At 43.0% G+C, this 23,669-nt stretch overlaps 2 protein-coding genes across 2 annotated transcripts in view; both read right to left on the bottom strand.

Annotated features, from left to right (window-relative positions):
- Window positions 1-23,669, bottom strand: part of Mrps6 (mitochondrial ribosomal protein S6) — a 48,883-nt gene that overhangs the window by 8,306 nt on the left and 16,908 nt on the right. The window lies entirely within an intron of this gene.
- Window positions 12,545-23,669, bottom strand: part of Slc5a3 (solute carrier family 5 member 3) — a 28,039-nt gene continuing 16,914 nt past the window's right edge. Inside the window, exon 2 of the mRNA XM_021628764.2 lies at window positions 12,545-23,146. Coding sequence (XP_021484439.1) covers window positions 20,658-22,811 — 2,154 coding nt within the window. The 5' untranslated portion in view covers window positions 22,812-23,146 and the 3' untranslated portion in view covers window positions 12,545-20,657. The remainder of the gene's footprint in view (window positions 23,147-23,669) is intronic.

Below are 23,669 nucleotides of genomic sequence, written 5' to 3'. Positions count from 1 at the left end.
AATGATTACGTCCATACTGCTGGAGACCTCCAGGCAGAAGCAAGTGAAACTGGCTGTAGCTAACTCAGATAAAATGAATTACAGCAGAAGGCTTTTAAGATAGAAGACAGCTCACAGATACACAGGACAAAGAGTTCAGGGGCCAACGCAGCTCCATGGACCGGGGGGCAGGAACTAACAAACGGCTAGGCCCAATCCGTGCCAGTCACTGGCAGGGCACCTGAGCACTGTACCAACCACAGCCAGGTAGGAAAGGGCTGAATCCCAAAAGAAAACTGGGAGATCAGAACCAGAAGGCAAAGGTAAGATCCAAGCTGTACCCTCGTGGCGCTTAAGATCTAACAGTTTTACAGAGAACAGGTAAGGAGACCAGACGGCACAAAAGGACAGCGGCAGACACAGACATGTGCACATATGTGCACTCGTGTAGGTGGGTGCAGAGCCAGGGCCTGCAATAACCTCTGCTCTCACCTTCCGCAATCCTCCCCAAGTACACAAGCACAGATGAGTACACACAGCACACATGTGCACACACCAAGTGCACATCCTTCCACACACAACTGCACACACAGCAGTGCACCGTGCGCACACCATACAACACAAAGAAATATCCTTTTTAAAACAGGAGTTCATCAAGCAGGGTGTGGTGACAGGCCTATGATCCCAGCGCTCAGGGAACCAGAGGCAGGCGGAGCTCTGTGAGTTTGAGGTCAGCCTGATCTACAAAGTGAGTCCAGGACAGTCTACACTGAGAAACCCTGTCTCAGAAAACCAGATAGATAGATAGATATAGATAGATGGATGGATGGATGGAATTTTATATCTGTCAAAAAAAAAAAAAAGAACGTGAGAATGGCTGCCTCACACCTAACACGAAGGCAGCTTAAAACAAACACATTCTTTCACTTTGTGTGGAACTCAAGGCATGAACTGTGTGACTGGACTTACTTGTTTGGCTGTGATTTCAAATTAGTCAGTAGTTTAAAGGAAGGCTGAGGCTGGCGAGGCGGCTCAGTGGCTAGGGGCACTCAGAACCCAACCTGAGCTCAATCTCCGGGACCCACATGGTGGACGCAAAGAGCTGACTCACATGAGTTACCCTCTGAGCTCTGAATGCACACTGTGGAAGGGGAGCCCACACTCATACACACTAAACACGTAATTTTTGTAAAGAGACTACAAGAGAAATAAACGATTTTTGGTTAGGAAGGTTGTTTAGTACTTTTCATACACTTTATCTCAACATAAAGCAGCCTCCCCAAGGATGGGGCCCTTAAAACTTTGCTTTGTCCAATTAAGTTTTATGGGCATGCAGCCAGCTCATGCATTTGAAGTGTTTGTGACTGTTTGTGCTTAAAGCAAATTTGTAGTTACAACAGAGAGCAGAGGGCCCCAGACCTGACCATTTTTATGTATCCAATCTCTGCTCTGCACTCTAAAGGGTTGAGGAAGCCACAGGGCCTCGGTCCACTCACAACTCCCAGCCTCGCCTGTGACTAGTGTCCTGTGGACTCCCGGCGACACCTGTGTGAGCAGACACATGTGGCTCAGCGGTTCTGCTACACAGCGCTAGGTCACCCACACAATTTAGCGTTTCACAGTTCTCCCGACACTCTCAACTGATGGGTGCCGTCTATGACTTTTAGTTTGTTTTTGTTTTGTTGGAGACAGGATCTTCCTCTGTAGCCCAGGCTAGTCTAGAACGCACAGGTAGTTCTAGCCTCAAGTTTATGGTAGTCCTCCTGCTTCAGCCTCCCAAATGCTGGGATTATAAAAATAAGCCACCATGCCTAGAAAGTTCGCTAAATTTTAATCTTTCATAGTTGATTTGTATACACTTTGTAATAGTAAATGATAGAACTGTTATCTATTTTTCGTATCCAGCACATTTTTTTCTCATTTCCCATAGTTTTTAGCCTTAACTGATGGCTAAGATGCTGAACACTTTTTGAAATGTTTTCTGGCCATTTGTGTTTGTGCCTTTGAAAACTGCTCAGTTTACTGGGTCATTTGCTGATAACAGCTGGGGTGGTGTTTTCATCTCTGCAGCTCTCCATACAATCTAGACATTAGCCCACCTGACTCACAGCTGGTGGAGGCGGTCGCCCATTCTGCAGGCTGAATCTGTACCATCTTAGGGTTCTCATTCCTTTTAATTTCATGTCATCACATTTGCCAACTCCTGAACTCTTAAGTCTTTTTTTTTCTGGAAAATTCTTGCCTATGTCTACATTCTGAAGCACCTGTCCTTAATATCCCCTTAGCAATTCATTGGTGGCTTACATTACAGACTTTTATCCACTTTGGGTTTTTGTTTTGGTTTGGTTTTTTTTGTGCAAGATTAAAGATTTTCTATCTATGTGGTCAGGCTTCTTCCTGTAGTTTTTGCTGTTATTGTTATGTATTAAGTTCTTTCCTAGCAAGTTCTAATTGGCAAATAGAGAAATACTGATTTTTGTGTGGATTCTGTATCCTGACACTTTCCTAAAGTACATTCCAGTCCCCAAAGCTTTCAGGTGCAACGTACACAGTGCCTTACATACAGGATCACGTCATGTACAAACAGAACAATGTGACTTCTGTCTTAAGTATCCTTTTAGCTTCCTGCTCTTTCCTAGTGCTCTAAGAAAGAGGGCAAGCACTTCAAAGAAAACCTGTCTCATTTCAATTGTAGGAAACACTTGGTTTTTCTCACGTCAGTGTAATGTTGACGTACACTCACTGCAGTCTTTATCCTGAGATCATGCTCCTTCTGCCTGTTCACTCTGAACTTCTGTCAAAACGTTGGTAACAGCCTTTTCTGCATCTTCACGATGATTATATGATGTCTGCTCTTATGTTTGCTTATACTGTGAATGAAACCCATAGATTCACGTATGGGTTTCTACAACCTATGGTAAAACCCAACTTGGTAGTGATGCGTTTTCTTTTTGAAGTGTTCTTGAATTCAGTTTGAAAACGTTAAGATTTTTACAGTTATGTTTATCAGAGAAAATGGTCTGTAATTTTTCTCTTTGTTCTGTCCCTGTGCAGCGTTGGTAGCAGGGCAGAACTAGCTTCACAAAACGAGTTCCTTCCCTAGGTACTCTGCAGAACAGGCTGAGGATTATTGCTGTCGGTCTTCTTAAAAGTCTGACAAACAGTCCCATGGGCACTGGGAGAACATGTTTTCTGATCTGATGGATAGACTGTTCTGTAAATACCTGTTAAAAGCCTACGGTATGATTTCCCACTGACGTTCGCTGACTCAGTTTGGAAGACCTATATAAAGTTAACAGTGGAGTATCAAAGTCTCCTGTCATTACTGTAAAAGAACCTTCAGTGTTTGTGTCAAGAAACTGGGAGCCTACGATTTAGCACACAGATACTTACAACTGTTCCCTCAGTAGTAATTTCTTGTCATGATTCTGCTACGAGACTATAGCTATGCTGGCTTCTATTCAACCTCCATTTTCTGGGTAAGGTGACTTTTACCCTTTGACTCAGTTTCCTGGTATCTTTGCCAGTGAAGTATTTTGTTCTTTTTTTTGGTTTGGTTTGGTTTGTGTTTTTTGTTTTTTTTAAACCAAGGCATTAGGGTTTTTTGTTTGTTTGTTGTTGTTTACCTCCCAGGCTAGGTTTCTCTGTGTAGCCCTGGCTGTCCTGGACTCACTTCGTAGTCCAGGCTGGCCTTGAACTCACAGAGATCCATCTTCCTCTGCCTCCTTGCTGGGGCTTGTTTTCTAATCCAGTTAGTCTACAACTTTTAACTGGTGAGTTCAGGCTATTTCCAATGTTCCACGAATTGCCCATGGCCGTACTCTTCCTCCCGTGGGTTTACTGTGTCGGGTGTGATGCATTCCTTCCATTATGTTCATGCATTATGTTCCCTACTGCCATCTGGAAGGAAGCGGCTGACATCACAAACCACCGCTGTGATGGTAGTCCCCGTAAGTGCAACAGATGGAGAGGTAACGTCTGACTCAACCCTGCAAGATTCACAGTCCAGGCGTACCAAATGGTCACTCTGCGAAACTCACAATCATTTACGGTATGCAGCAATAGCACCCACCAACCTTCACGAAGTGAGCGAGGGAAGAGAAGGTATGTGCACACATCTTGGCCATCAGCAATGAAGACAGCACAAACGGAATTTCTCAAGAGTGTGCCAAATTCCCTGGTACTAGAAATCAAAGTCAAGCCTTTTGAAGTTGTCATTTTGAGGAAATCAGGAACAACCAAATATTATTTCTTCAGGCTCAAAATATTTACCTGGAAACATTGTTTTCTTTCCTCAGACAAGTATGTCCAAGATGCTCACTGTGAAATCCACCCCCGAGGGACAGGCGAGGGGAGTGAAGCAGGGTCCCCCTCTCGAAGTGCTACTGAGAAGGAAACAATCACCAGCAAGTCGCCAATAAAGCTCTGACAGCACACAGTGGCGAAGGAGCTCAGAGGAGCATCCAGTCAGGAAAAGCAGACTTCAGCGTCAACGTGCTCACAGCAAGTCTGGATGGACAGTGGGCCAGGAGAGCAGCGAGACCGACCGAATGTGCAAATGTGGGTACATCGATGTGGAAGTATGTTTCAGACAGGCAGGAGCCACTAAGTTGTTCTCCACTCGTTGCAGTGTTCTGTCTATAGTTTCAGTTTTTTGAGAACTTACCTACGACCCCAGTAAAAATGGAAGATTTCTGGGGAGCAATCCGGCAGTGATCTGGCAGTGCTTATTAGCTTAAAATGTTCCTACGTAAAATTCCATAACCACTTCAATAACATGCTCTAAATAATCCATCATACCCACATACAAGAATTTAACTATAAAGATGATTACCACAAAGTTCACAATAGAGTGTACGAGTGAAACTGGTTTCTTCTGAATAACAGATGGGCTCAATAAATTATTTTCACTAAATTTGAAAAAGCTGTTTTTATATAAGCATTAGACTATGCTATTGATTTTTACTAGCTGGCACGTTTTATTCATCCATCCACTCATTTGCTCACTTGTTCATTCATTCATTCAGTACTGTGTGCACACCCGTGGGCACACGCATGCCACAGTCCCCATCCGGACAACCTGCAGGAACTGGCTCTTTCCTTCCACTGGAGATCCTTCCCCATTGTGCCTCCTCGCCAGCCAATAAAATATTTCAATAATAAAGACATACTTAATAAAAACATACATGCATTTTTTTTTCAAATTAAGTTCTATGTGCACACAGGGAAAGAATGAAAAACGTCTGCAGTATTTCCCAGCTAACAAAGGAGAGGACCTACACTTGTTTACTTTGACATTATGCTTTATTAACTACTGTTTTATAATAAGCAATAAAAAGCTGTCACAGAAACAAACTTTTGAAGACCAATGGACACACAGTGATACTTATGTATGGGTCAATGTGTCTCCACACGTGCATACAATGTGCAGTTCTCAGATCTGAGCAGGTCCCATCCAACACCTAGACTGCCACTTCTCGGTGTTGGCTAATCTGAAATGGAGCTACATTTCTTAGTCACCCACTTCCCCTCCTGCTGTCTGCATCCATTACCCACTTCTCCTGACCCTCTTGAGGGCAGTCAGTCTGTTCTTTACCTCTGTGGGGCCAACTTACTCATCTTCTTCAAAAGTCAACAGGTGCTGTCTCATCCCCTCGTGCCTGCGTCACCCTGTGCAAATGACAGGCGTTCACCCTTTTTATGGCCGAGTCTCTCACTGTGTGCATGCTCTCTATGACCCACTCAGGCTCTGCTGGACTCATAGGAAAATGCTGTTCCCTGTCTAGAATAAACACTGCTGGAACGCTGGTTTCTGTTAAATACACTGATTTCATTCTTCAGACTCAGCCCACAAGTGGGCTTGCTGTATCACACAGCAGTTCTGCTTAGTGTTTGTGAACCTAGAGCGTTTTCCTTAATGGCCACACCAGAACAAAACTTCTTTGGGAACAAGTTCAGTTCACTTTTTTTGCGGGAGTGCACACAGGAGAATGGTAAGTGTAGTTTGTGAATTCTGTGAATCCTAGGTCTATCCCTGACAACGTAAACACTCACTGATCCCACCAGTCACACAGGTTTCCAGTAATAATCACCAGAGGCAGATAGATGGCTTCCGGGTTTCTCAGAGCCTTGCGGGCTTGTTGTTCTAGAACCTGTGGCTGTTACAACCATCTCTTGGGGAAGCAGAGGAACTGGACTCAGGAGGAGCTGGGGATTGCTAGCGTAGAATCAGATCAGAACGGAGGGCTATAACCAACACCACAAGTGTGTCCATGATACTGTGATCAGTGAAGCCAAGATAGTGAAGAAAACAAGACCTACAGCTGGGCTGCTAGAAACGAGGGCTGGAGACCTAGGAAATAAATGAAAATGTGCTCCTTGGGATGTATGATAAAAATGAAAAGAATGTAAGAGAATGGAATGGAAAAAAAAAAAAAAGAGGAACAAAGTCTGCTAATAGGCCAGAGGCTAACAAGGTCCACACAGGTCACTGTCACACCAAAGCCAGGGCCTAGGGGATAGAGCTGGTGACCTTCATCCTGTCAGTGAGTGGGCAAGGAATGGCTCACTCTGCAAATAGCCAGACAACTGCAAAGCAATTTCAGCAACAAGGTAGGCAGGACACTGTTAAATCTTAAACTAGACTTAGCTCTCCAAGAGGCCTGAAGCTGGTCCGTGCTGACAACCCTGGCACTATAGGATTCACGTGGATGATTTAAAAAACTGACCCCCAGAACAGGGAAGTTAGCTGCCAGCTGCTTGTCTGCACAGACTAATATTTACTCTGTAATATTCAACTGTGATGTGGGTTAGTCCTTTGGTCAACTTTTTTTCTGGAGCCTCAAGTCCAAGATTATCATTCTGATATATTTTAAGAACCTAACATTTCTTTTACAATGAGTTGAGGGAAAGGCAGGCAGCATCACACCCCTCAACACCTACCAACTGAGCTTCAGAAAGAAAGGTATCTGTCCAGCAGGTAACAACGCACCTGTGATGCCAGCACTTTGGAAGAGGGAGCAAAAAGTCATCCTTGGCTACAGAGTGAGTTTAATGCCAGTCTGGGCTACAAAAGACCCTGTGTGGAATAAGAGAAAAGATGTCTCCATCACTCCCACCTATGGCAATCCAGAATTCAGCTGACACAGAGATTCAAAAGTCCCGGGCCTCAAGTGTTTTCTGTCTCACCAGGTGCAAAGGTGAGACCTGCAGTCTACCGGGAACCTAGCTCCTCTGCGCCCTAGAAATTACTCGCTGCGGCTTTTAAGGAGCACGAAGGCAAACCCTTTCCTTTCTTCACTTATTCTCATCTCTGTGCTTGTCTACGGTGTGTGTAGGCATTTGTCAACAATTTCAGAGTCAGTTTTCTCCTTCCACCTGTATGTGGGTTCCAAAGGATCCCACTCAGGTCCCCTGGCCCGCACAGACAGCGGTTACCTTCTGAGCCATCCTAAAATCCCTAAAGACCTTTTCACTTTATCGTAATGAACTCACAAATGTGGACGCCATACTACCAAGTTAAGGTAGCCACTTAAACAAACACTTGCCTAGAGTCAAACTCTCAATGAACGTCTACAGTCACAATGGTCATTATTGTGGATGAGTTTCACTTGGGACTCTACCCTTTCACTATCAATTCTATTTTTATTCACTTACCCACTACAAAATGATAAAAATCATTAAGAACTGAAACCAGAAAAACAATTAGTTTTATATTCTCTTTCATGATGCATGCCTGTCCTTCCTTATTACCTGTTACTTTCCCCTGTCCTCCTTTCTACATGCTATCCTGTGCCTACACTCCCCTTGGTCTCCTTTCTACATCATACTGTACCCATACTTACAGCTGTTTATATATATACATATATACACATGTATATACATCACAGACTAGGATCTGCAGGAGGAGAACACAAATCTTTTGGAGGAGGTCTGGTTAGCCTCATCTAGACACGAGTAAATCTTTTTCTTGTGGTAATACTAGCCTCCCTGAAAGTGAAGTGGAGAACTACAGTCCCAATGGGTGGCTCCTACTTCCACCAGGAAACAAGACCAAAACTCTGTGTTTATTATTCTGAAACAATCCCAAATCCAAGACCTTCTTGCTGGGTCCATTTCTATCTTACCCCCCCCCCCCCCATCCCTTTCCAGATGAATAAAGGATGGGAAACAAAAAGACAGGCAGGAGTCCTGGTTACCATGGCAGCAAGTAAATGAATTGCCACAGCTCCCTAAATGTAAGATGAGAGCAGGGGTTGGGTGGCGATTACCAAGGGGAGGTCTTGTTGATGGTGGTCTCTGTGACAATCTAGACCCCGCCTTTACCGGCTAGCTCAATCTCTTCACACACAGAGGACAGCTCCAAGTTCCAGGGATGCTATGGAAGGTTTGGATCAACAAAGGATTTTGACAGCATGGACAAAGGATTCATAAGAAAATTCTAGTTAGGTCCTGTGCATCTTCTACATGTCAGGACAAATGTTCAGAAAAATACCAATTAGATCACTGTATTAAGAGAAATGCTCTTTCCTTTTTTTTTTTTTTTTTAACCAAGATTACTGAATCATAATAGGCTTTGGTAAAGGACTCAGATTTGCACATCTTGCTGAGGACAGAACATAAGAGCACCATCAACTGGACCATGGCAGCAGTGCTCAAGTTCAAGTGACAGAAGGAAGGTGCTTAATGCATTCTTCTAACATGAAAAGCAGGGCAAGGCACCACAGAATTAAAGGAATAAAACTGTCCCCTGAGATTCAGCCATTTATGAGAAGTGTGCCTTTCCTCAGTAATCCTGTGAGTATTCCACTAGTATAATCCGATGGTGCCTTTTCCTAACCTAAACCTCTTCAAGCTCTCATCTTACCCTCACATCCCTGGACATGAGAAGTTGGGACACAGTATGTGTTCAACACACACTGATGACTATGCAAGTCGAGGAGCCAAGAAGTGAAACTTACTATTTGATAAGTAAGTAAACAAGTAAACTTACTATTTGATCCAAGAGAGGAAGAGACTAAATAGTCAGAAAATATAAGAAATAAGATCTTCACTGTGAAGAAGAAATCCTATTTTTTTGGAAGGCAGAAACGTACAATAAAGCAAAAATGCACATCCTTACTCAGAACCAGAGACAGAGTATAAGACCAGAAATAACCAAGGAACAGCTAGGATGGCAAAGAAAAGGACCCAGTTAGTTTCTGTGTCTTCAGACTTCTAGAGCATCTCAGGATGGGCTAAAGCAAACTTCACCACCACTCACTATCATTAGATGCTCAAATCCTAAAGCCTACAGGGAATTTGGAGCTACAAAAGTTCAAAGACTGAAAAGCTATGAAAAAAGAGTTAGTAAACCCCAAGTGCACAACAGCACAGGGAGCCTGCCACAGCACGGAACAATGAGACCTCCGCTGGAACTGGAGGGGAGCAAGTCAAAGAACGGCAGCATCTGTGTCTGCTGCACCCCACACGCGCACACACGTGCGCGCGCGCACACGCAGGCACGCTCGCGCAGGCACGCACGCGCAGGCACACGTGTTGCACCTTAATCCCTGGGAAACATTAGCAGATCTAGAGAACAAAACCCAATCAGAGATTGCTGAAAAAGGAGCCACACCTGCCTAGATGTCTAGAAATGGAAACATGGAGGTGGTAAAGGACCTGCACGTGGTGCTTAGCCCGTGCCATCGATCCCAGAACGTAGCTGGGATCCGCCCTACTCCACAGGCCCGTCTTCAAAACAGATGGCACCAGATCTAAAATTCCTCTCCTGAGCTGTGCATCTGCCAGGGACAAATGTATCCCCAACCTGCACGGGCGAGGAATAGATACACGGAGTGGGAGCCCTGGAGGTGACTGACACTCACGGCGAGAGACTGACCACAGGAGGGCTCTGTCCTGCTCCGGCTCCTTGCTGTCTGAGGTCTAGCTGTTCTAATCCAACAAGGCCCTCCACACGCTGGACGGGGAGGAAGCAGGAGAGATGCTAATCCCATGCCCTTGGCCTTCCCAGTTACTTCAACCACAAGGCGGACGAACCTCTGCTCTTCACAAGTCTGTCTCTGTAATGGTGACACCGTATACACCTTATTTTGTTATAGTGACAGAGAACAAATAAAGACAATGTCCCAAAGAATGGACTACATTACACCACATTTAAGGCTTATGAATACATTTATTTTAGTAGAGGATGAAAAAAATACTAGAGAGAGAGAACTTTGAGTAAAAAGCAGAGATCATGGGGTCCTTAGATAAGCTCCCCAGAACAAGGACTTTCTGGGAGTCAGCATTATTAGAGCAGGGAGAATGACAGTGTTCTGCTGCTTAAGAAAGGCTAGATGGATGGGTCTGCTTCTCAGTGAAAGCCAACTGTTTATTTAAAATCCATATTCCTAGCACTTTAAAAGTTATCATCAGACATGTACACATATATGCAAGGTGCTGAGCGGTAAGGGCCGCCTACCTGCTGCACATTCCGGCAGAAGGGGGAGGCAATGTCCCCAGTGTTGTCTCTTATTCCATAAACAAGCATCCTTTTTGCAGCTTATTAATGCCATGTTGATGTGGAGTTGTTGTTGTTGACTGCTTTTTGCACTTGTATGGTTTCACAGATACTATTTAAAAAAAAAAACACTAAGTGTAATAGTGACGTTGTGTGTACGAAGCAATGGGCCTTTAGAAAAATGTCAGATGCACACGTTACATGGGTGTGAGTTGTGGTGCCACTGGCCTCAAGCTGAGTGCTAACACACATTTATTAAGCAGAAACAGGTAAAATAAAGATTATCAATTGACAAAAATAGGTTCACAGGAACCTGGCCAAGGAAAATTAGTATTTAGCACATCACATCAGTGTTAAAAAAAAAAAAAAAAAGCAGAATCTAGTGGAAAACGATGCTCAGCACCCTACATCTGTGTTGTCTTGTGCACTATGCAGGTCAAGTGCCGAAATAAAATAAAATGCTTTGCTACGTAGGATTTGCTACCTCTGAAACATCAGGTCTTCATAGTTCTACATAAGCAGAATTGTAAACCCCCGCTTTGCTTTTAGTAGTCAGCATTCCTATAGGGAAGAGAAGAAATGTGCAACAGCTGTAAAATTTCAACCTTCAAAGGCTAAACTCAGGGGCAGACACCAAAACCTCTCTGGCAAGCTGTAGGAGTCAATGCTAGTATCGAGTCTCCAGAAAAGCCACCACAGCAACTATGAAGCGGACTTGTTCAGCTTTATTGCAGCATGCAGCATGTATTTCTCTCTCTCTCTCTCTCTCTCTCTCTCTCTCTCTCACACACACACACACACACACACACACAGATACACTGAAAAGAATGGGAGCCAATAGGTGATGCCTTACATATCAAAGGGTGCAATGTGCCATTCTCTAAGCAATGAGCATCTCAGAGCATTTCCTCCAAATGCCTGGGCCAATGGGGATAGAGAAAGAACAAGATGAACTTAGTGCTCTCTCGTGCACTAGAAATAAGTACTTCAAACCCTGGTGGAACCATGTCAAAAAGAACACAAAAACTTCCCAGAAGATCCCAGCAGCTCATCAGGAAACACATACACAAACAAACAAACAAAAAACAAAGAGTGGTGGCCTATGACGTACTGACTAAATTAATCCAGAGTGCACACTGATTAGGAAAGTTGCCATTTTGTGCTGTCAGTTACAACTTAAACAAAAATTGTAAGTGGATGCTCAAACTAGAGGTCTCTAGTTTGATGGAGAATGAATAGTAAGTGCTTTCATAGCCTCAAATTACCGCTTATGAACTACTTACCAAAAGAAAAACGCAGCTTGACAGTGCAGCTATGAAGATACACTCCTTGCCCAAGTGTCAAAAAGAATTTCAACCAAACTAGACAACACAACAGACCACCAGGTGCTGAGAACATGCTACTATTACACTGTATTCCCAACCCAAATGTAGAGTAGACTAGATCCAATAATCAGGAGGCAAACGATCAAGCTGTGAGGCAGTCACAGCATCCTGACCTCAAACATGGAGGTGGGAACAAGGAATCTGTCCCAGATTGAGGGAAAGAAGAGGCACAAAGCTAAATGCAACACCTGACTTCTCAAAGATTCCTAAAGTCTTTGGACTGAAAAACACTCAATGTTACTTTCTAGATATTTATAACTGTGATTAACAGTCCTTGCCTTAAGAAGGCACCCAAGAACTTAGCGTGCTGTGAGCAAATGGTTCTCTAGAAAGAGTAAGATATGTCTGCAAGCAGGTGACAATGTTAACTTCCGGCCAACTTGGGTGACAACAATTCCTACACTCTCTTATCTCCCTGTAACCTGCCTAATAACTTGAAGTGATTTTGAAATCATAAGGGAAATTCCAAGAACTTTCTTATTTACTCCATGTTTTACATATAAGGATGTCGACACTACCTCTGAGTGAGTGCTCACGATGGTTAACGGGACAATGCCAGTATAAGGGTTTCTGATAGCACCCAAGAGCCAAGTCAGCAAGAACTTAAGTATGACTTCTACAACCGAGACACAGAACAACTCGAGTTTGGCGACAGACATTCACACTGAAAGAGCCACAGAAGTGTAAATTTTTCATTTTATTCAAAGTTGGTACAGAAGTTCTAACATTTCCATAAAATAATTACTACACTTCAGTTACAGGACAAAATACCACAGAAAGGAACGTACTTTTGCAAGAAATGTATTTTATCTTAAATTTTCAAATACTTCTGAAGGCTAATGCAGCAGCTGGCAAAAATAACACAAGTACACAAAGAACAGAGTGTTTTGTAGTCAGCAATGAAAACTGACCGCTCTTTAGCAGATTTGTTTGTTTTTATTTTTCATTTTTAAACAACAGTAACACTTAACACAGTAAACCAAGATCATACATGTCTACAATTTTAAAAATCAGTTGTATACAGTATAGGCAAGTTAGAATTGTCACCAATAGCTAACAATTTTAAATCTACAGTTTTGTTTTCCTTTCAAGATGGAAGTAACCTGGCTTACACCAAATTCTACTTTCTTTGAAACTAAAGCCTTACACAATCGAAATGGACCTGATTAGTCGAATTTGAAAAGAGGCTGAAGACAACAGAGAGTAAACTTGAAATAATTAAACACTAACCAATTACAAATTAATGTTCATCACCTCCACTATAACCAAATTTGGTCTACAGTTAAACCAAACTAAAATGATACATGTACATAATACACAGCCTGGTGTAGTGACTGGTCTCTTAGCCAGAAATGTGAACAAAGCTCTCACAGGCAGTACACCAGGGGAAATAGCTCTCAACACAGACATCTTTTAAATGCATTAATACTTACATATCAAAATTACTTAGATAAAAGCAGCAGTATTCTGCTGACATTTGGCTTAAAAATGAAAGAATGAATGAAGCAATTTCACAGGATATTATTAGAAAAGGAATTGTTTTCTTCTTGAAGAAGACTACTAACTTTTGCACAGCAACTATTTTTGATATTCATCTTGTCAAAAAAGAGGGTGGGAAAAAAAGCAGAAAAGCCTAACAGTTCATATGGTGATTACCAACAATTCTAGACAAAGAAAGGCATCCCAGCAAGGGACAGGCGAGCCCCTGCTGGGTCTGAACTTTGCAGGCTTCACAGACTGAAGCAAGAATGGCAAGGACAGCAGAGGAATGGTTCCATACCATCATGGGACACCAATGTAGTATGTACATTAAAAATAAAATAAAATAAAGCTTTTACATCTTAATAAGCCCACAGAGAAGTCCATGAGCAAAAGACTTGGTGATCTGTTTGCCACTCAAAAGTCTGAGATCTCACAGTGAAATTAGGAAATTATACATATTTACACTGCTATGACTACTTTTTACTTAGTCTAATTAAAGCAATTTTCCATAAAATTATAAATGAAAAACATTTCTGCCAAAGAAATTTTAAAAAGCACTTCATAAAGTTGTAATAAACTCTTAAAGATACAGAATATAGGTCTAAAACGCTAACTGCTCTACACTATCACATATTGCTAAGCCAAGGACATTCCTCACACACTGCTCCCCTCACCCCACCCCACCTGACCACCTCAAGGTCACCTGTTAAAACCCTGCTGTAGGTAGGTACACATGCCTAGCTTTTTGCTGGAGGGAGAAATTGCTCCATCAGTGTCCAAGTGAACTCTACTGAGACATATCACATGCCAAAACTTATTTTTGAAGTAACAACTAGTCTATACCATCTATTATCTTTGTTAGAGGTTACCAAGCCTCTCCCTAGAAGAAAAGTATCCAAAAAGGGGAGGCACTCCCTTTTCTGAGAGCTGTATGTATCTTAAAATGTGGCCAGAACTCAAGGAGGCCCATTTCCATTACCGTTAAACACGGGGCTACTTGGAGGTAAAGAAAGCAAGAGGGGAAAGGCAATGCTGAGTGAGGAGAAGTGGCACCTTCACTTCTGTGTGCGCACCCACAGCCTTCCATCCACCTAGACTTGAGGAGCTAACGGAACAGGTTAAAAGATTCTTAGTGCCACTGCGAACAGCAATGTCATGTGGGATCTGTCCAGAACTAGCTTGACCTCTGACCACACAGAGCCAACTCCACTAAAAAGTACAGTCAAGCACATAAACAAAGGTAGCGCCACCTCAAACAAAACATATAAAAACCAACGCAGTATCTGCACTTGTTCAATGTGAATTTTAGAGCACTGCTAAAAGTAACATTTCTTCTAGATGAGATTTTTAACTGTTCAAATGACTACAGCTTACAAGGCTGTCGGCTGCTCTGCCCACCAGAAAACTGACTGTCCCTGTTTTAGCTTCAGACTGTGGGTCTGTATCCAGACCTCATTTTTCCCTAGTAACCCCCAACCGTTACTTTCCTCATCAAGGCAACACAGAGTGAGATCACCAAGGACTCAGCTGTGACAGCGGGCACACTGCCTAGGCTTTCAGTGCTGTGGTCTTCCTTACAATTTTGGGACACAGACTTGGTGGGCTTCTGACTGGCACTTGTGGGCTAGTGAGACTGCTATTAGATTTTGTGCTTTTTACAAGGAGACACACACTTGTGAACAGTTTTGTGCTTTCTATGGACCTTTACCTCTCCTCATACATGGAAATATAAACTGTTGTTGTGTGTTCTCAGATGTCCCTAACAAACCTATATTGGAACATTCTACAGTTAAAATATACTTGGAATTAAAATGTAACTTTAAATTCTTAATTACAGATATAAAAGCAAATACAGATGAATAAATAACATTAAACTACAATATAGATATTAAACTACCTTCTTTCCTTGAACCAAATGACTAGGCATGAAAGTGTATAAATGTGTACTTTCTATTAGCTTTCTTCACTAGTTAGTTACAATAAAAGTTTAAAAACAACAGAGAAAGTTTACTGCTCAAAAAGGGACAGGTGCAAACTAACATATCAATACTGGCAAGCAGAAGGCACCAACCCAAACTCAAATCTCAAAATTTGATGATGCTGTGGAAACTGTACACCAGCATCTACCATTTGAAGATTTCAATAGGCCCAATTTATTTCCAATTTAAACACACACACACACACACACACACGCATACGTTACTAATGACACTCATGACCTAAGAAGCCTGGGTGGTACTGATAAACTGGACATTAAACTTGTGTATGTTGTTTGCGAACCATGCCTGGGAGTGAAGGGCTGGGGGAGGGCAACAGTGCCAGCACGGGCTCCTCAGCACTGCTGGCAGAAGAGGTAGTGCATCTTCAGCACAGCTAGACACACCATGAAGGAGTAAAGTGCACAAGATGAGCAATGACACACAGCACATCTTTTCCTTTGTTTCTGGGCAAAAGGCTACCAGCCAACAGCTGCTGGTTAGCAGAACAGTGAGTGGCTTACACTCAAACTAAACCTTTCCTTTTATGAGGGAGTGGAGACAGAAATATGAATGGCATCGCTCTCATGGCATCGCTAAAAGCTCAGTCAGTAGTAAAGCCTCATTTCCAGCACAGGAGAGTGAGAACTTCAAATGAAACACATGTCTAAAAGTGGGACTTGGCACTAACAACATTCTTACCCAGAACCTCAGCTCATTCCTCTCCTGGAAGTCAAGGCAGCTGAGCAGCTATAGTATTCAAGACAGTGTGACAGGAACATACAAATTAAGAGATGGTCTTGGTGAGAACTGTCTCAGCCTTGATCACTGCTTTTGCACCAGCCTTGTACCTAGTGGTACAAGCACTTCTCTTTACATCAACGAGATCAAACTTACACCTTCATGGCAAAAAAGCAGCCCTTCTGCATTACATGTCACCGTCATCAACAGAGAATTCTATGAAAACTCACTATTGACTGTTTCCTGACCGTAAGAATACTGAAACACTAGTGCTTTTATTATTAACCAATATAAATCTGAGACTTATTCTGAAAGCGTTTATTCTTACTAGTATTTGTAGCTACTGCAAGTTTAGTATGTTTAAACCTAACTGTAACTTAATGGACCATGATCTGGTTTTAAGTTCTCAATACTGGGGCAAAACAAGACTTCTGTACAGCAGGACAGTATGAAATCAACCAAGTGCTAAGCAGGAAACGGGAAAGTGCTGAAATAAAGAGCAGGTGACACGGTAAGAAGCAGTGTGAGGCAGGACACCCAGAACACCGCTTGTGCACTCTGCTTAGGCGATGAGAAATCCTACAGATAATGAAGCCTAAAAGCAGGACTTTTATTAATAGATCACTATTAGACACCAGCCCCTTTAGCCTCTCCTGTGCTAACAAGTTTGTTCTTCGTGCTTAACATTCATTAAGCTAGCAGCTGCCAGGCTAGACCTTACTTCCTGGAGACGGGCCTACCCTAGCTAACAGCCCAGATGCTTCAAGTTCTAGAATTCAATGAATGTGACATTATGCCTCTACAGATTTTAATTTTTTAAAAAATTTCACATTCAAGAGTGTTCTGCCTCCATGTCTGTCTGTGTGAGGGGGTCAGATACCCTGGAACTGGAATTACAGACAGTTGTGAGCAGCCACGTGCGGGCTGGGAATTGAACTCAGGTCCTCTGGAAGAGCAGTGCTCTTAACCACTAACCCTCTCTCCAGCCCCTGCCTGGACAGGATTTAAGCTAATGTTTGTTCTTTACCAACCTGTTCATATTTGTATTACATAGCTATTTGTCAACATCTTGAAAGTTTATTTTCATTATTGCTTCCTAAAAATCCTGTACAGCAACAGGCTCTGCAGACACATAACCCAACAGGAATGATGTCATGCACACCTGGGGAGGGGAGGTATCACTCCTGGAAACCTGTGTGGTCCCTTTCCAATCAGTGAAGGTGTGATAGGGAATAGAGCAAACTTGGTACTGTACTATCAGTCAAATGAGAGGCTGTAAGACCTAATCTTTTAATGGGTAATGACAAAGCTTATTTGTTTGCTGGAAAGTAAGACTCATGCATAGCTTACACTAAAAGATATTCAAAGAGATGAGAAGACCATGCACCTCGACCAGAGAAAGAATCCTGGTGTAGGAATTTAAAAACTCTTAATTATCCTGGACAAGACTTTTAACATCACGCTCAGAGAACTGGTAAGTGCACTGATGTGTTCTGATAATTTCTTATGGTGACATCCCTAAGAGATGTGGACGCACTACCCTGGCCAGCCTCTTTGTGCAAGATAATGGATCCTTTGAGCTAGTGAAAAGGAAGCCCTGGAAATAAGATCCATTGAATTTGAGCCAGAGACAGGTGCTATCACTTGATGAGTCTCTGAAAACAACAGTGATCACTTCCTAGAAAGAACAGGTGGAGGGGCGATCGGCCCCACGGCTTCTTCTTGGGATGGCTGGACCCAACCTTCAGAAATGAAAGGAAAACCTGACATCCTACAGAAGAGCCATCAAACCATTCTCCAGGCCACCGGCAAAAGCCCCTCCAGAGCCAGAAAAGAACTGCCTGGGAAGGCAAAATGTCTAAAATCTTGGCTATCACTCACAGAGGATAACTAGTTCTCACCTACTTGTGTAGGCCACTAGCCTCACCTACCTCATTAAAGCCACTAATTTGGTCAGTGTCAATCTTGGTCAATTCTGACCTTAACTTGAACAAACACAAAAGTACACATGCAGATGTTTACAGACCCAAGCCGTCTTTTAGGACTCTATGCACGGAAGGCGTGAACATTTGCTAGCCTAAAAGAATCACGCATCACTCCAGGAACAATCATTCCAAGGACCTGTAGACTACTGACTGGTCCCCCGAAATGATGCTGCCATCACCAATTCACATACTTATTCAAGCACATTATCTATTACTGGGAAGCCATAAGGAAGACAAGCTTTAGGGACTTCAGACTACATAAAGTGATGTTTACACTGGGTATGCTAAGCCATTCATTATTTATAAACATTAGTACTCTAAACTCGAACTACTGCTATTCACAGACACATGGTGTATCTCCTATATCCCACTATAAGACAACAAAAAGAAGGTAAGAGGACTCTAGCGTTTCAAATCATTAGGACTCAACATTAAATAAAAGTGAGAAATTCACATAAATACCTCTTTGCTTATGCTATAAATACGAGGATTAGGAAGGCCACTCAGCCAATGTACCAGTTTTTGCAAAGTTGCATAGGAATGTATTCAAAGGAAATATTAATTCTTACAACTTAATATAAATTTGGACAACCCAAGATTCTGTTAGTTTCTCAAAGCCTGAAAGGTTATCTCAGAAGGATTCTTTAAGAGAAGACTGCCACAAACCATGGACATTCATTCCAACACACGTGGGCAAACGCGTGTTTTTGAGTGCAGATGTGGAGAACTGATTCTCGTCTTTCCATTCAGGAACAGCATGGTCCCTACCTACTTGTCCCCAGATTATAAACCTCAAAGTAGAAACTGGGAAAAAAAAATTGTACAAGGCACTCTAAGATCTTCAGAAATGCATGCTAGTCATACAGAGATTACTTCTCTAATTTACAGACTCAGTCCATCAGGAAACGTCCAGAAGCAGGAAGACTTGAGTACCTGAAGATCCCTAAAACCAGGTGTTGGACTCATCAAGTCCATCATTTGCAAACAAGTTGATGCATTAAAAAAAAAAAAAAAAAAAAAAAAAAACTATCAGGACTGAGTTTTAGTTGAAAATCTATAAAATGATCTATAAAAGTACTAATTCTCCTTAGTTACAAGGCTTAATAAAACTCATGCAATTTTAAAAGTTATTTTAAAAGTTGTTGGCTTAAAGAAAGTAGGTACAGAACTAGCTTTCTTCCTCTCTAATGGAGGACAGGCAGTGTTGGCTACAAGACTACAGACACCATCCTTGGAGCTGTTCTCTAAGCTTCTGCACCATCCTCACTAAGGAGAAAAGGCCATAAAAACATCCCTACCCACACATGTTGCAACCAAGCCAAGACCAGGTTAGTATCATGAGGCCTGCAATGTCCTCCACAGCATACTACTAAACCCAGATGTTCCTGCTCATGGCAACCTATGGACATGCTGGCCATCCTGTGAAAGAGCAAGAGTGCAGTTTTCTGTGACTGACAGCTAGTTTGTAATGGAACCCACCCATGCACTAACTGACTGCAACAGCACAGATGTATATACACAGCATTTCTTCAAGAAAGACAAAAACCAGGAAAAAACTTACAAAGAATACAGTAAGCTCTCAGAACTGGACCCTTCCTCTAAACACGTAACATCAGTGTATCACAGGCTAATCAAGGGCCAGACCCAGCACACAAGCAGTGTCGGTTCTCCTTCATGACACAGGACATTTTCTTAAAACTGGATCCATTTGGGAAGGCATCTGGCTAATTAACAAGGGATGTTACAAAATGACAACAGAAAGCAGACAGAAAATGATTCATCATCTAGTTAGCATTAAGACTATCAAGCACTGCATGGTAGCTGTTAATACTCAAACTATATGTTAAAACTTTATTTGATCAATAAAGGTGGGGACAATTACCTATATTCACTTCCCCTTCCCCACTAAAAACAAAATTATAGACAGACTTGGTAGCCTTTTGAGTATGGTTCAGTTTAAGTAGGAAAAAAATGAAGGGAACTGGAACAAAGTCTTCCCCACACTAACATCCCACATACAAGAACAAAAGACCTGCAGGAGAACATTCTTCCTTTCTTTTGGCAAGCAGAATCCATAGACTCATGCTAACAAAACCAACCAAGCAAACAAAGTTGTCCTGAAGTAATTACTACACAACACATTAGACTTTCAGGACACAACTAATCATACAGTCTCTACAAGTTCTTTTTTTTTTTTTTTTTTTTTTTTTTTTACTCATAGCAGGGATTAGAGACAAAAAATTACAAATGAGCACATCTACCTCAGCGTAAGGTCTACCGAGACTTGGCAATGTAGACAAGACACTTTACTCGTGAAGTCCTAACATACGCTCTGCTCTAAGTGATCTATGAGAATAATCGGTCTCTCCTTACTTTGGTATGGAAAACTCTAAAACCGAATTTTTGCACAATTCAGTCTGCTTTGTTTCATTTAAGTTGAAGATTTACTTTCATCCATCTCTGGGAAAATAGTCTTGCAAATAGATGATTTCCTGCTAAGTAGAATTTGGCTAAAACCTTCAGCGTAAACAATCCTGAGAGATGCAACAGTTACATTTGTTTTCAAAGACCAGTATTTTCCTTTAAGCGTCTCACCATATCCTCAAGTTCATAAGGAGAAATAAACAAACATGAAAATTCCAAGAGAACACACAGCAAAAAGTCCAGTATTTAGTATCACTTTCACTTGTGGAGTCTCTTCTAACATCTGTAAGCAAACAGCTTCCTCATCCATCAAGTCTCTGAGACTCCTCTTGCTAAGGCTTTTACTTTTAAAGCCACAAAACCAGTCTATGAACTTCCAATACCGACTTCCACTTTCTGCTTCCTTCTCTCTCTCCTTCTCACCCATGAGTGCTGCCTGCCCATTGGAGTAGGCATCCACCGGCGTCTCTGCCTCCGAGTGACCCATGGAAGCCACTGGGTTGGGCTCTTCTCTGCAAGTCAGCAGATTGACATCTTCAGGCTGAAGCTCCTTAACGCTGTCTTCAGACTTCCCGTTGGGAATGGCGTGGTCGATGACTTCGCTGTTGTCGTCACATCGCAGAATGTTCTTCTCTTGCATTTTATACGGTTCGTCTTTCTGAGAGCAGCTCTCCTTTGTCATCAGGGTCTTCTTTGACCAGAAGGTGGTAGCACGGATCTGGTCCTTCGTGGGAGGTGGTGTGAGGAGACTAACAATTACAGTGATTAGTCCTGTGATCCAAAACAGTGCTGTAGCCACATACATGTAATGGACGTCTTTGATGAAGCCTGGCCTGTTATCTGGCTGGTCACACTCAGGAGCACGGTAGGTGAAAGCCAGTATCAAACGGACAGCTCCAAGAACAAAGCCTGCCATTCCACCATAGAAAGCCCCTTGCTCATTGCAGCGTTTCCAGAAAATCGCCAGAAGGAAGAGGGCCGCCACTGGAGGGGTCAGGTAATCCGCCACCTCCTGGATGTACAGGTACATCTGGCCTCCTTGCATCTCCACAATAATTGGCACCCACGCTATGCTGATGACAACCATAAAAGCCACAAATATCCTGCCCACAATCATTAGCTCCCGGGAGCTTGCACTCTTGCGGACAAGTTTGTACACATCAAGGGTAAATATGGTACTGGCACTGTTAAAGATGGAGTCCAAGTCACTCATCAGAGCTGCGATCATCACTGCCATCATCAAGCCCCGGAGGCCCACAGGAACCAACATCATCACCAGGCGTGGGTAAGCGATATTGGAGCAGCCGGCTCTGCTGCCACACACTTGCATGCAGTGCTCTGGGTTGATGCAAGCTATGTCATCAACAAACAGAATCCTGGAAATCATTCCCGGCACGACTATGATAAACATTGGTAGAAGCTTCAAGAAGCCCGCCATTAGAGTGGAGCCCTTGGCATGAGCAATGTTTTTGGCTGCCAGAACCCTCTGCACAATGACTTGGTCAGCACACCAGTACCACACTGAGGCTGGGGTCTGCCCAAGAATGAATCCAGGCCACGGAACGTCTTCGTCTTTCGGACCTCGCAACATTTTTAGGGCATTCGGCTTCGGGTGGACGTTACAGGAATTTGTGCTGGAAAGGTTGTGTGTCAGCAGAATAGAAGTAACATTGGGCGAGGCCAACATGTACCTTCTCTTAACCTCCTCAAACCCTCCGACCTTCATCATGCTAATAACCATAAGCGTGAGCGCCCCAACGATCATGAGCAGAGCCTGCAGCGTGTCTGTGTAGATCACCGCAACAAGGCCTCCGGTGACAGTCAGCAGGGCAGTCATGCCAATGAGCAGGATGACAGACACATAGAGGTTCCAGCCCAAGGACTCTTGGATAAAGAGTGCGCCTGAATACAGATCCACTGAGAGTTTGGTGAAGATATAGAGAAGCAGAGACAGGGCTGCAAAATAGACCTGAATCCTATGGCCACCGAATCTCTTGGACAAGTATTCAGGCATGGTATATACCCCTGACCGTATGTAAATAGGGATGAAAACCCATCCCAGAAGTTGCAAGAGCAGTAAGGCATTGAATTCCCATGCGGCCACTGCAAATCCACTTGCTGCTCCAGATCCTGCCAGCCCAATGAAGTGTTCACTCCCAATATTGCTCACAAACAGAGAGGCACCAATGGCCACCCAGGTCATAGAGCGCCCGGCCAGGAAGTATCCACTCACAGTGCTTCTATTAGATTTCCACATGGCAAAAAAACCAATGCACATGACCAGGATAAAATACAGGGCCACTATGGCAATGTCTGCTGTCTCCAGTACAGCCCTCATTCTGGCAATTTGTGAATAAAATGTCCGAATGACAGAAGCGTCCAGCTTTTATTTACTTATTAGTAACCCCAGTCAAGTCTGTAAACCATACGTGAACTGGACTACACAGAGCAACACAGCAGTTCAAAGTCTTTGTCCTTTGGTTTGCTGTCTTGATGGTGGTGGCTGTGATAAACTTGGAAGGAGACAGTTTAAATTTCCTCCGCTTCTCAATTGGATTGAGAACTTAGCTTGTCCTCTTAATCCACTCTCCACAAGACCATCAGCATTTACTCAGGTGCTGGAGGAGAAATTCTGAGTTGCAGCTAAGTCTAGTGAAGCCTACTGTACCAACCCTGCAAGGCAGCAAAGACAAAAGACAAAGATTGAATTAGAGGAGGGTCTCATCAAGTGATGAGGAAACTTTCAATAGAGCAAACACGGCGCAACATTTGTCATAAACAGAAAAACACGTTTATAATACACTTTTAAAACTACAGCAAAGCACAATCTATACCATCACAGAGGATAGCAATAGCAGCCATTGTTTTGAGCTAAAAACAAAAGAATCATCAGTTGCCTCACTTCTCCAGTAGCAACTGCCACCATGATATAATCCTTGCTGGCTTGCTGCGGCAGTCTCAGCTCAGAACAGGATCAAGCTCTTAAAGCACCCTACGGGGGCAAGGAGACACTGAATCTTACAAACAAGCAAAACAGATCTTCAAATCCTATCAATTCCTGCAGTACTGGGGTTGGGGAACTAACACTGGGCAAGATCCCTATGTGTGTCTTAGGTGTCAGCACTACCGGGGAAGGTCAATGTTCCTACAGTAAATGTACAGTCATACGGAAACCTAGAATCAATAATAGCTGGTA

This window comes from Meriones unguiculatus, chromosome 17 (genome assembly GCF_030254825.1).
Source record: "Meriones unguiculatus strain TT.TT164.6M chromosome 17, Bangor_MerUng_6.1, whole genome shotgun sequence".
Classification (NCBI taxonomy): Eukaryota; Metazoa; Chordata; class Mammalia; order Rodentia; family Muridae; genus Meriones; species Meriones unguiculatus.
The sequence above is the reverse complement of the archived record's forward strand: the minus strand, read 5'-3'. Positions and strand labels throughout refer to the sequence as shown.